Source organism: Tympanuchus pallidicinctus, unplaced genomic scaffold (genome assembly GCF_026119805.1).
Source record: "Tympanuchus pallidicinctus isolate F22 unplaced genomic scaffold, pur_lepc_1.0 scaffold3, whole genome shotgun sequence".
Classification (NCBI taxonomy): Eukaryota; Metazoa; Chordata; class Aves; order Galliformes; family Phasianidae; genus Tympanuchus; species Tympanuchus pallidicinctus.
In genome coordinates this window covers 28,116,033-28,128,855 of record NW_026294747.1, presented here as the reverse complement: position 1 = coordinate 28,128,855, position 12,823 = coordinate 28,116,033, and the positions used below count along the sequence as shown (strand labels likewise).

The window sequence follows — 12,823 nt, the reverse complement described above, 5'->3', positions numbered from 1 at the left end:
ATAGTTTCTTTCACTCTGTGAAAACATACGAGTTCATTCAGGATAATTTCATTTTATTAAGATCAGAAATCTCACATATCTCCAAGACAGCCTTTCACATACACACAGCAGTTAGGGAAACAAAGGCTGTTGTCTCATTCCATACTGTTGGAATTATCATCACCAAAAGCATTGATTAAAATAAAAACTTTATCAAGGAATCATACAAAATAGGTATCTACATAGGGCTTTTTTTTTTTTTTTTTTAATTTGTTTGCTTTATTTTAAAATCAAGTAACCTATAAATAAGAGGTATATGTGCATCCATCAGAGTGGAGTGGTCTCTGAAATACTCAAGTATTAATATTTGGAAAAAGGAAAAGTCACATTTGCCATGTTTGTGAATTTAGAATGAATTTATGGCAGAAAACAATGAGCTTCATGACAGCTCTTGCTTATTAACATTTCTGCTTCCCATTTCCCCAGTACAAGGATGTAGGTGTTAGCAGTGCAAGGTAAGCACAGTCTCAGAACAGTGAACTGGAGACTTTCATGCCTTGAGCATCCTTATGACAGATGACAATGAGCGGAGCTCATTTCGTTCTGAGGCAGCTTTGTTACTGGTGGGGCACAAGAAGCATGCTGCCAAACAGACCTCCAGATCCTTACTAAGATCAGAGAGAGAATGTGTACTTCTGATATATTTTCAATAGAGTGATCAGTAGTATACAAGGAGATTACATAAAGAGACTAAAACAATACCTTAACATTATTGTTGACTCAGAAAACTACTTTTTCAATAAGTTCAAGGGGTGGATCTTAAATTCATGACAAGTGGGTAAATTGCAGAGTGGACAAATCAGGTCTCTGTGTATATATAATCTCCTACTTCAAGTCTATTGTATAATTTCCACAGGCCACTTTTTTTTTTTAAGTGTTAAAAATATGCTGACAAGTGATTGATTAGAATGATTGTTGTCCCATGTAGTTTTGATTTTTGGCTTTGTACACACAATAAGCTTGAAACAAAAACTTCTTGTAGTTTTTGCAGTACTTCTTGCAGTATCAGCTTCACTGTGTATTGGATATTTCAAGGTTGGTGACAGATACTAGGAAGTAAAAAAAAAAAACACTGGTATGGTTGGTTGATTCATTGGTGAATCACTTTAGTTTGTTATTGCTGAATTCTTTATGATGGTTGGATTCACACTGTTTTAATTTGAGAAAGCTGCCCATGGATGCATTATTATGAAGTTACTCAGGTACTTTTGAAAGGACTATTCTTTACTTCTTAAAAGGTTTCTCAAAATAGCTTAACTCAAGCCAGATAGATAGCGAGTTCTTAAGAAGAATGTCTGGGTTTTTTTGTTTTTTTTTTTTTGTTTGATTTTGCTTCCCAATCAGAACGAAATCCCTTTGAAACCAATCAGAAAAGCACTCTTTAGGAAAATCTGAAGAACAATATTAGAGTATATGTTTGCTAACAACCTCCTCATTGAGACAGTAGCATGAAGAAAGGAGGAGATCTAAAGGAACAGCTTCTGTGAAGGACAGAGCTGGTTTGGGAAGGTCTGTTCCAATTACTGAAAGACGTAAAAATTGAAAGGTTTGCTTGCCTTGTCTTCCTTTGTCTGAGGTGACATGCACATCGTGAAACATGTATCAGTGATTAATGAAAAGAGTCTGTATGTGGTGGTGGGGCATGTGACACTTTCAGCCCTGCAGCAGGGATCTGGTGTTCATCAGTTGTATAGAGCAGCATCAAGTGTCAAAAGCCATCCATTCTACAGGAGCCAGGGCACTGTCTGACACTGGTCCAATCCCAGCTGCTCTGAGTCCTCAACATGGAAGGACATCAGGTTTAATCTTCATAAAATTAAAGTTGAAAAGATTCTCACGTACCGCTGAATTCTTATTCTATACTCCCTATTCCAGGTCTTAAAAATCACCCCTGACATGGCATCAGAAGTCTTGTCAGTTCAGTTCCCATTCCCTTTCAACAGCTGTATCTCTTTTTCTTTCATGTCTGGGGCAGAGACTTGGAAAGTTTCTGTCTTTGAATTTTGGAATCAGTTTTAGGGAGGAATCAGTGCAGCTTCAGGAAAAAATAAATTATCTTTTTTGTGTTAATTAGTGGCAAAAATACAAAAAACTATCTTAGTCTCTTCAAAAGGACTATCTTGATAGCAAGAGTAGCAGCAGTGAATTTAAACACAGGTCAAAACTTTAATGCAATGGCTATTCATAACCAGAGCACAGAGCTGAAGCTATGTCTAAACTACCTGATCAAACTACATCATATTAATCTTCACACTCTGGAATAGCCTGCCAGTGTCTATCTAGTTTATGAGGAAGTAATATGCTGCTCCTTATGCAGGCAGTATTCACCAAGGTGCATCCTTATGCTTGGCTTGTGGCACAGTATCCAGAACCACCTGTCTTTAATTTTATTGAGGCTGTGTCCTCAGTCCATTTCTGTCAAATTCAAGCTTACGCACCACTCAAACCTGCCTTGCAGAAGCTGCAGTCTGTTTCAGGTAAAGAGTGAGCGAGTCAGTGACTGATGTAAACAGAAGATTATTGGAAATAATGGGAATAATACAAAGTTACTGATGAGGACAAGAGATCACAAGGAGTTCAAGAACTGGGCTGAGGTCCCAGGCGTAGGGTGCAGTGCAGTGATTTAAATGCAGGTGCAAAGCTGAAAATGGGAAGCATTAAAGAAAATGTTGCTTGTAAACAAAGCTGTAAGCTTGGGAGATGGAAGAATACTTGCAGCAAACAGAACCAGAGCCCGCATTAAAACAAGGTGTGTAACTGGCAGAATTGTAGCAGTCTGCAATTTGGTACAGAGCAATGGGGAAAGCAACAGCACACTGCAACCCCACAAATGAAAAATTCCCAAATCGGAATGAGCCCTCAGAGCAGGGTGGGCCCCTTAGTGCTTCGGGGCACGGAAGGGAAAAAACACCGACTTTCAGTCTCCCAGAGCCTGTTGGCAGGTGTTGTGCTTCCAGAGGGCTGTGCGGAGGGTAGGAGGGGAGTTGTCAACCGGGAGTTAATGTAGGTGGCAATAAGAAGTGTTGCTTCAACAATCTGGGGGAGAAAAAGAAAATGATTAACTGTAAGTCAAGGAGAGGGAAAAGTGCCCTTTGAATTTATTTATTTTTTTAAGAACCTATTGACCATGTAACATTTGCAAAAGATTTCTTTCTCACATAGAGTTGTTAAGTTCTGAATCGAAGGACTGTCTGTAAGAGGTAGAACAAGTCTCTCAATTAAATGAAACAATTTACACGGAACTTCTTGACTGTACATAGCTAGTGCAGCAGCCAGAAGTACCAGACCCAGGGCTTGTTCAAAATGCCTGGCTTAGATACTGCCAGCTGGAAAGATACTCACTGTTCATTTTGTAATTACCTTTGGAATTGCCATTGTGAAAAGGAGCTTTTCTGTGCTGCTTTTTCCAGAACTCCTTTCTTTTATTTGATTGACTACAATCATGAAGTCGTCTCGACAGCCTCCAAAGGTCAACACAGAAGAGTATGTGTAAGAGAATTTCAGGTGCTGCAGACAACAGAGAGATGAAGTCATACTTCTGTAAAAGACAAAATGGCCACCTCAAACTAGTGTGTTTGCTATTTACTGCAAGCAGTAATAGGCAATTGGCTGTACAGATAACAGCTGGTAGAGAAATCTCAAAAGAGAATTGCATTTGTAGGATTTTTCTAGCTTGCTCCATGCCCTGATGCTTCAGAGCCAAGGTGCAAACTTTGTTAACTGGATGGTAGTAGTAAAGCACATAGCACTTAGATCTTGCAAGGTGCCTATACTTGTTTGTTGCCCATCATCAAGGCAGTTAGCTGTTACATGAAACTTTACCTTACACAGAAGCTGTAATTTTCCTTTGTTTATGTAGCTCTAAAACATAGCCCTCACTTCTTCATCTCTGACTTCTACAAATTAACTTCTGGATCCATTTGAAGTTAAACACAAACTTCTACTGACTTTAAGTGGATTCAAGGGAGGTCTTCCTGTGGGAGATGTTTTTTTGTTTTTTTTTTTTAAACAGTGTTCCTCACCATACCATAGTGTTATAATCCAGTACGCTGATACCATCTTCATTCACAGCTATCCAGACTGGACAGTCTTCTAATGAGGAAGGCAAAATAGGCTAGAGAAAAAGAAAATTTGATTTGAGTCATTTATTGAATACTGTAAATAGGCAGTTTCTGATACAAAACTTGAGTTTTAAGGATAAAGTGGAGGTGAAAGAATCCTCTAGACTTACTGATCTAACCTGATTTGACTTTTAAGAGATTTTTTCCAAAATCTGGAAAAATATTTTCAGATTGACATAGAATTTGGGAGACTAGCAGTACATGAGATGGAATTGAATCTCAAAATCTTTCTCATTGTTGCATCAGTGTAGTTAAAAGTGAGGATGATGCTGGGACAATAACAGAATGGTAGTTCCACTTTGTTCTGGTTCTTGCGCTACTGCCTTCCATCAAGCAGTAAAGCCCATTGGCTTCAATAGTAGTAACGCTCAGAGCCATCATATCAATGCAGTTTTCTTTCTTACTGATTTTGGCAAATGTGTCAATTATCTGTTCTGTCTAATAACATGTATCTTTTCTGGAAATTTGCTGGTGTATGGCTGTTTAACTATTGAAAAGTTACATAATATAGTAATCAGTTATCAGTAGGTAGTTATCAGAAATACCAACGTTATTTAACCCATTCTTATTCTACACTCTCAAGTAACCTTAAATACCAATAATATTTCTGCTCTAATGCTGAAAGTGGAAAACATGATCTTTATTTTAAAAAATAAATTTTTGCGTATTTACTTGGATTCTCTTTTCATCATTAGATGTAACTATCACAACTTTCTCTTCAAAGTAAGAGACATTAACCATGGGCAAGACACTCTCAGACTTTCAATGGAGCAGAGTTCTGTTGGGTTGGAGAGGATGGTTAATGCCAAAACAAGACTTCTCAGCATGACTGTGTTAGGACATTAGTTATGGCAAGGGTAATAGGTACAGAGCTCAACTCTTGGCTGGGCTGAGGAATGGTACAAGCTTCTGGAAGAACTATTCCCACCTATGATTTTTTGCTCTCCTGCCGATGCCCACGGGCTGGCAGATTACCCAATATATGCTTAATTTTTTACATTTCTGCTACAGGACATTATCATTGCTTGCCTGTCCCATGTGGCAAGAAAAGCAGCCTGCTCTTGGATAGAGAGCAGGACTGAAATACTCACACTTTAGCTAGCATCAGCTGCATGGTGTGATTTATGGGGGACTCTTCCTTTTTTCCACATGGGGGTATGTAAAGACTACTCTTTAAACTATTATTGCAGCTTTATGACCAAGAAAATGCCTTTGGTAAAAGCTGTGGTAAGGATTCAGAGGTAGTATTTTGTATTGTGTTGAAAGGATAGTCAGAAAAGTTTCAATGTCTTATTTAGTGAACGCTAGCAACCCCTAGTGTCTAGAATGTATGTCTTCCTTCTTTCTGAACAAATGTGGCACTAGAACTTGTTCAGAACAGAGCATTTTTAGTTTTTTCCACTTCCTGTAGGAGCATTTTCAATCTTTCAAGGGTTAACAGAAAATAGATATGGCTCTGCTCATAGACTTCATTCTTAGGAGGAAAAAAATGTGCACTCCTGTTACCTTAGCAGTAAATAGTTTGCTTCCAAAGAGAGGCCATTTGCGGGCCACTGTCAAATAAATTCGAACACATTCCGGTGGAGAGCATCCCTGCAGCACCATCCACTTTGTTGCCAGCCTGTCAGCCAGTTGCCTTTCAGAGTCCAAGAAAAAAGACAGCACTATTTAATAAAGTCTTTCAAGGGAACATGAGTAAAATTATACTAATAACTAAACCTACCTCTCATTCCAAAGGGCTGCTCTATACAAGCATTGTGGACAAGGCTGTTAGCACTGTTGCTTAGGGTGTGTTGTACAAACTGAGTTTATTTTAGCAGTTTCTCTACTTTGCCAGTTATTTTGCTACTAGTTATACTGTAATATCCAGGAATCCCAGTTGCATGCTGGTTGTTCATTGGTGTATGTACTCAACAACTCCAACAGCAAACACTTTACTGCAGCTGTTGCAGTAAAATCCTGCCCAGCTTCACATTCAATTATACTCTCACCTTCATCTTAACCTGTCTATAGTGTGCTCTAGATGCTCTGACAACACACTTCTGCTCCCTCTTGATTTGTCTCTCCTAGGTAACTTAGTTCCACCTTTGCATCCCTAAGTATGTATTCACAAATAGAATTCATCCTAGGCTTAAACTTCTTGACTTGGGGAAAGTTAGTCTATGATTTGGCTGTTTTTGTATGAGTTAACTACTGTTCTTTTTTTAAAGGAATCTTTTTTATGATTCTGGTGTTCTGTTAAAGCTTCTACATTGAAATAAGCTTGACAGGGCTCCTCTAAACTTCTTAAGTATGAAGAGGGCAAATGTACCAAATTGTGTTAAGAGAACAAACAACTTACTTGAGCTGTTCATGAGCAATATTTTTCTTGTAATGTTTAGGGTAGAATTTATCCAAGACCTGATGGAGAAGATGCTGCATTTTGGAGTGTGATGTTCCCCCAGGACTTGAAGATGCTGTCCGATCCAAATCCCCATATTCTACCTGTATGGGAACAGTTAGGTCATGGCCTGAACCAGTGATTGAGCACCTGGTGAAGGGGCACAGCCAGCCCTGAGAGCACAGGTGGAAGCAATTCACCTGTGCAGCCAGAACCTCCCTCACCTCATATAAGGGCTGGCAGCCACCAGGGAACCATTTTTTCCTTTGGAGTATTCAGCAAGCCCTGATCTTTGGAAAGGGGTAAGTTCCTCTTTTATTACTAGCTAGTGACCTCTGCTTTTCTTGGGTGATCCAAAATTGGTTTACAGTAACTGTATCTGTTACTGCCTATCCATTCACCACTTAAAATAATGTTGGGGTTTGTAGCGTAACAAAGTGATGAGGTATTTTAGTGTAATAGAATGTTGCATGGATTCCCACGCTGATATCTGCTGTGTTTACTAGTCCTGCAAAACAGCACCATCAGGATGGGGAATTTTTGTCTGTAGCATTTACTACAATAAGCGTACAACAAAACAGCAATAGGGGACATGACTGCTCAAGGAATTCTTTGTTGCTCTGAAAAAAAACAACAAAACAACATCTGGGCCAGCACCTGTATGAGGATGCTTCTGCCTAACTGCTAAACTTTTGAGTTTTGTTTTCAACTGGCCAATTAAAACAGCAGCCTGTTCGTAAATAGGATGGATAGTGTTTCCAAGCTTCTTCGCCTCAGTTTACGTTGCTTTAGCAAATGCAACAGTTTCAGCTTAAGGAGAAATGATTATCCTGTTCATCATGCCCACAACTCATGCTTTGTGTTTCATGTGGTAAAATGCGAAATGTAAGCCTGGAGTTTTAATGAAGAATCCTGGAAAACTCTGTTTCTGAGTGCAATGGTGAAAGCTTTTACTGTTAGGAAGACTTTTTAGTAGAGGTAATATTTCAATATCCCCAGTATGGCCATAATCAAAGCACTCTGGGGGACAGTCCAGCCTCACTGTGTTTTGTAGTATTTTTTGCAGAACGAAAGGAGACTTTGTCCTGTAGTAAATTTCCCTACAGCAAAAGCTGATCTGTCAGTATAGGTTTGCTGGTGCACTGAGTCTGGCGCAGTACTCCTCAGAATACATATTTAATAAGAAATATCACTTTTGGTGCAAAACATAGCTGCTTCCTCAAGATGTTCAGTGTACAGGTGTACTCCCTAGAGGACAAAAACAAGGATTTCTGCCCACATTTATGCTCACCTGAGCCATCAGAGCAACCATTTCCAGAGCTAATTCTTTATTAACTGGGAACCTTCCACTGGCTATTTCATTGCTGACTTGGAAGGCCAGCAGCAGCCGCTCCCGGTCTGTCTCACCCTTGGCTTGGCTCCGAAAATACAGCCTAAAATGCAGAAGATTGTAAAGGTAAAAACATGTTGTGAACTGAGAATAGAGTTGTGAATTTTAGTCAAGGTGAGTAAAAATGAACGTTTTGTTTGTTTTTGGTCTAAAGTGACTTTTGTGTCTTAGAGGGTGATTGGAGAAAAGTTCAGAAGCTAAGGTGTTTCCCTTATGATGAATATTTAGGCCAGGAGTCTCAAATCGTGTTGTCTACTTTGGCAGCTATTTGAATTCTGTGAGCCAACCAAGTCAAGATAGCAAAGCGTTATTATACACAGGTAGACGAGCATCGTTCCTATTAACCATTGAGGCAAAACTTAAGAGATGTCATTCTCTGCTTATCACAGATTACAGAGTTAGAGTTTTCTCTGCTGTGAGGCAAGAACTGTGTGACCTTCTACATGCCAGCCTTGAAGACTTGTTACATTTGCCAACTTTGTTTTGACTGCTTACATTGAAATTGTTATTGAAAATTCTTCAGTTTGCTTCAGAAGGAAATAAGAAACCCAATTATCAGGCATTACTGCAAAAATGAAAGAAGCATTCTTGCAATACTACTAAGAAGCTTTGATTTATTCTTTTTACACTTAATTCTTTGACCTGGTACAGCAATATGACTAATGGGGGTTGAAGATACAAGTATGGGGAATGCTTCCTAGAACGATTTCTCATATGAGTTGTAAATAGGCATGCATCATCTAACTCAAATACTAATTTAAAGTTACAGCAATGACTGTATATTCCACGATACCACACAAGATATTCATTCCAGTGGATCATTGTATCAATTTTTATGACAATTTAAGACAACACCATTAGGACCATAGTGGCCTTACATGTCTTATCATGGTCCTTCAGTTTTGGAACAGTCCAACCTTGGAAAAGACCTTATCAAAATACTATTTCTACCCAGTCTAGCCACATTCCAGTCTTAACAAAATAATACTGCAAAGAGTTACTCCTTAAAAAAAAATACTTCTTGGTCAAAAGTAATAACTTCTGCTTCTATTACTGTTAAGCCAGCTAATAGAGTTCCCAGAAATGTATTTCCATCATTATCACCAAAATCACCAAAATCTTTGTGTTCAATACAAAACTTCGACTTTTCTAATTTAGGTGAGGCTTAATTTCCCTGAAAATGGAATTAATGCGCAGAAGGTCATTACTTGTTCCTATCCACAGATTTCTATTCATTTTAATTCAGAATTCCTCTCTTTGTTATAAATGATGAACTTGTTCCAGCTTTGTTTTGATCTGTGTTTCATAGTTTTCTTCTCTATCTTTCATCGTCTAGCTTTTAACATTTCTGTCTTTATGAAGTCTGGGCATTGCTACTACATGTCTTCCCTACAGTCCCTGCCATGTATAATGTTGTTCTTGTATGCTTTTCAACTTCATGATTCCTCACTTAATTGCAAGTTTCATTTATAGTGGTGATATTTTCCCCCCAGGTTTCTCATCCTCTCACCTAATGTTATTTAATTACATTTTAGGATCTAGGCAAACAAAATTTTGCCAAGTTTGTTTTTTTGTATTATAGCTAGTTCTTTAACCCATTTTAAGACTATCTCACCATTGCAAAGTGTTTTTAGATTTACTCCTAGATTGTGTACTCTTTTGTACATGCATACTGCACACATATAAAAGAAATTGCATCACATGTAGGAGTTGACATCGTATTTGCTAAAATAGCTTTGGTGTTAACAGTATTGTACTTCACTGGCTTTCTGCACAAATACAGGCATTCTAGAAATGTTTAATTAACAAGAGGCCGACCTCTTGTGAGGCCAACCAAGAAAACACAGTACCTGCTCTTATAGGTCAATTTCACGATTCTTGTGCCACCTTCATATTTACCAGGATGCAATTCTTTTAAGGCTTGTTCCCATTTAGAAATGACGTCACAGATCTTTTAAAGATATTAAGGAGAGAGAAAAGACAAGCATGAAGCGTATAGTCAAGGCTTGATGGGAAAGTAGGGGGGAAAAAAGTGCTGTGGAACACAGATTATACAGAAATAGACAGGTTCATTATAAAGACAGCCAAAAGTGATAAATTGATTCCTTTTTCTATTACACGTATGTTGAAAAAATAAAATAGTTGCAACTAAAAACTCCGTCTCTGAATCTGCAGAGGGACACTGTGAATTCTGGCCTAGTATCAGGCTGTTATGTCTATGTTAGCAAGTTATGTAGATCGGGGAATGGATGTACACAACAATGTGCTATTGTTAAGACTTTGAGCCCACACTATGGTGTTTTCCTCTGCACTAACTTTAGTTTGGTCAAAAGACTTGGAAGTCCACTAGATTGGATCACATTTTTCACCTTGTTTCATATGAAAAGAATCTAGTTCCTGCTAAGATAGCTTCACAATGTGAACCAAAGCATAGTTCATAGGAAAGATTGGTAGGATTGCTTCCAAAGTGCATTCCTGAGCTTACCAAAAGCTGTAATGTATTTTCTGAATGGCAGTCACGTGCATGGTTGGCTAAACCACAGCCCTGTGAACGTTCAAACTCTGGGAACATTTGGATCTGGATTCCAGCTTCATACCTCACATATATTCTTAATAACAACATGGTTAACTATTTTGGTTCAGTTCAGATTCCAGTCCTTTCACAAGTGGTTTAATAAAGGTCCGTAAGTTCTCTTTTGATAGCATTCCAGTAAAAGGAATGTGAACATAAGAAACCATGTGAAATACATAACCAGATACTCCTATCTTCTCTTAAGAAGGTATTGAAGTTGCCTTGGTCACTAAGTAATAACTTGTTAATAAGGACTAAGAGCAATGCCTTTGGTTGTCTCAGTCTCCTTCTCTTAGTCTAATGCTTTATCTCTCTGAACAGCAATTTGATTTCCAGCAAAGCTTCAGATTATCTGATCTGCATCAGGCCACAAAGCAAAGTTTGTTATTTGGCACTGTGTTGTAGTTTCCTTTTTAAATTGTCAAATTTAAAGTTATTGGCCTCTACTCCCTATCTTGGAAGTAGATGCCTTTATTGGCGTCTACTTGCCCAAGTGAAATTTTACACTGTGTGTAAGTGAATTTTGATATTCCTTTACAGATGTCAGGGGTTCTTTGAAGTTGTCACTGCCACTAGATCCTGCATCAGTACTGCATAGCAAATTTCTCTCATAAGTTAATACAAAAACTTGATGTCTTTCATTTATAGCCACTAGTCTACACAATTCAGGTAGCTGTCCAGCTGCAGCGTGAGTAAAAATCTCTGTATGAAAGACGTGTAAGTTAATACTTGAACTGTTTTCCCTTGGTCTAGGCACTCCTCTCTTAAAGTGAAGGTATGCTCAGCAGAGCTTTCTTCTCCTAAGAATACTCCTCAAGCAAAGTTATCTGGAGGAAGCAAAGAGAGAGATACTTCATAATCCAGTGTTTAAGATTTGTATAAGCATGCCATGAAAATCATAGCCTGATCTAAATTTGTCTCCACTGGGAGTATTATACTTGATGCTAGTTATGATATCATGTCAGCTAACTCAATCTTGTTTTAATTCTGTAGTTGAGACAAACTAAACTTTAGTATGAGCTAAAATCTGTCTTAAAGCCTTTTTTTAACCAATTTATCACCCACCAAAACAACATGCTTTGTCTTAACTCTGTAGCTTTGATGATATATTAGTATTTAATCTCTGAATACTAATCAAGGGAGGCAAGATCCACATGTATTTGATCTTCTTGCATTAAGAAAAATTTATTAGCCAATTAGCAGCTCTACAAAGCAGAGGGGGAAAAAGAATTACCTTCATGTTGCCCTGCAGACAGTGTTCCAAATCCCTGCCAGAAGGATCATCTGTGAACAGAGAAAATCCCATGTGGGATGGTTTCCGCATTCCTGTCTCCTGGTTCAACCGGTGGATGAATTCATCAACTGTTGAGGAACCATCAAAACCTACAACCTGTGATGCAATAGGAGCTAATTTAGTATAACTTTCAAAAAGGATGACGCTGAGTATCACAACTAATGAAACCTAATTTTCTACAGATCAGTGTATCATGATTGATTGTGAGCTGCAGTGACTGCATTTATATTATCTGTCTTAACATTGCATTCTTTCTCAGACTGAGACACTTTCCACATCTCATCCCAGATACCTTTTCTTTCTAAGTTTTAAAGGAAAGGTACTGGATTCCTTTCCTGGCTAAAATAGCAAGGAAGAGAAATAGTATCTCTAAATGCCTGACATGTATAAACACCATGGTGCTACCCAGAAAAGCAACCATAGTGACTCACCTGGTAGGTTCCATTCATGAAGTGCACTGGGATGCTGAAGGGGAGTGAGTGATGGTAGGGATTCCTCAGCAGGATGGACACAATCTCCATTCTTGAGGGCTTGGCTTCCCGTTCACCAGTCTGCACAGTGCGGTCCACTGATCTCAGGCAGTAGATGGCATACTTGCCTATTTCACTCCTAGGCAGGGAGAGAGAAATAAATAAATCACAAACATGCTTTAAATATGTCACTTCCTTCCCCTATGCTGTAGCAAAGCATTTCTCAAGATTCACCTTCGAGTTACATCTCTATGTAGATATCCTATCTGATCTCAACTGAGTAGCTCAGGTGAAAAGTTACAACACAAACCTGAGCTCTGCAGCTCTGTGAAATTCAAGTATACAGTAAGCTCTCTGGAAAGCACATGAGCATTCCCTGCTCCTGGCTGGACTGGACACAGCATAGGAATGCCCTCTTTTGTACCTTGTTGACATAATAGTATTTGTTGAACCAAGACCAGGTAGTTCACCCTTAAACTTGCTATCATGCCCGAAGAACTTGGTTACTATCACTGATAGGAACTATCAGTTCCTGATAGGAACTAATCATAAACTAC

General features: G+C 38.6%; 1 protein-coding gene across 5 annotated transcripts in view; it reads right to left on the bottom strand.

The window, feature by feature from the left end:
• Nucleotides 1–32: 32 nt before the first annotated feature.
• Nucleotides 33–12,823, bottom strand: part of PLEKHH1 (pleckstrin homology, MyTH4 and FERM domain containing H1) — a 53,885-nt gene continuing 41,094 nt past the window's right edge. For all 5 annotated transcript variants that reach the window (XM_052693601.1, XM_052693600.1, XM_052693604.1 and 2 more), the window contains 9 exons: nucleotides 12,228–12,405; nucleotides 11,737–11,892; nucleotides 9,781–9,881; nucleotides 7,832–7,973; nucleotides 6,502–6,644; nucleotides 5,667–5,796; nucleotides 4,067–4,153; nucleotides 3,400–3,546; nucleotides 33–3,075 (listed from right to left, as the gene is read on the bottom strand). In XM_052693601.1, the coding sequence (XP_052549561.1) occupies nucleotides 2,899–3,075; nucleotides 3,400–3,546; nucleotides 4,067–4,153; nucleotides 5,667–5,796; nucleotides 6,502–6,644; nucleotides 7,832–7,973; nucleotides 9,781–9,881; nucleotides 11,737–11,892; nucleotides 12,228–12,405 (1,261 nt within the window). In that variant the 3' untranslated portion in view covers nucleotides 33–2,898. The remainder of the gene's footprint in view (nucleotides 3,076–3,399; nucleotides 3,547–4,066; nucleotides 4,154–5,666; nucleotides 5,797–6,501; nucleotides 6,645–7,831; nucleotides 7,974–9,780; nucleotides 9,882–11,736; nucleotides 11,893–12,227; nucleotides 12,406–12,823) is intronic.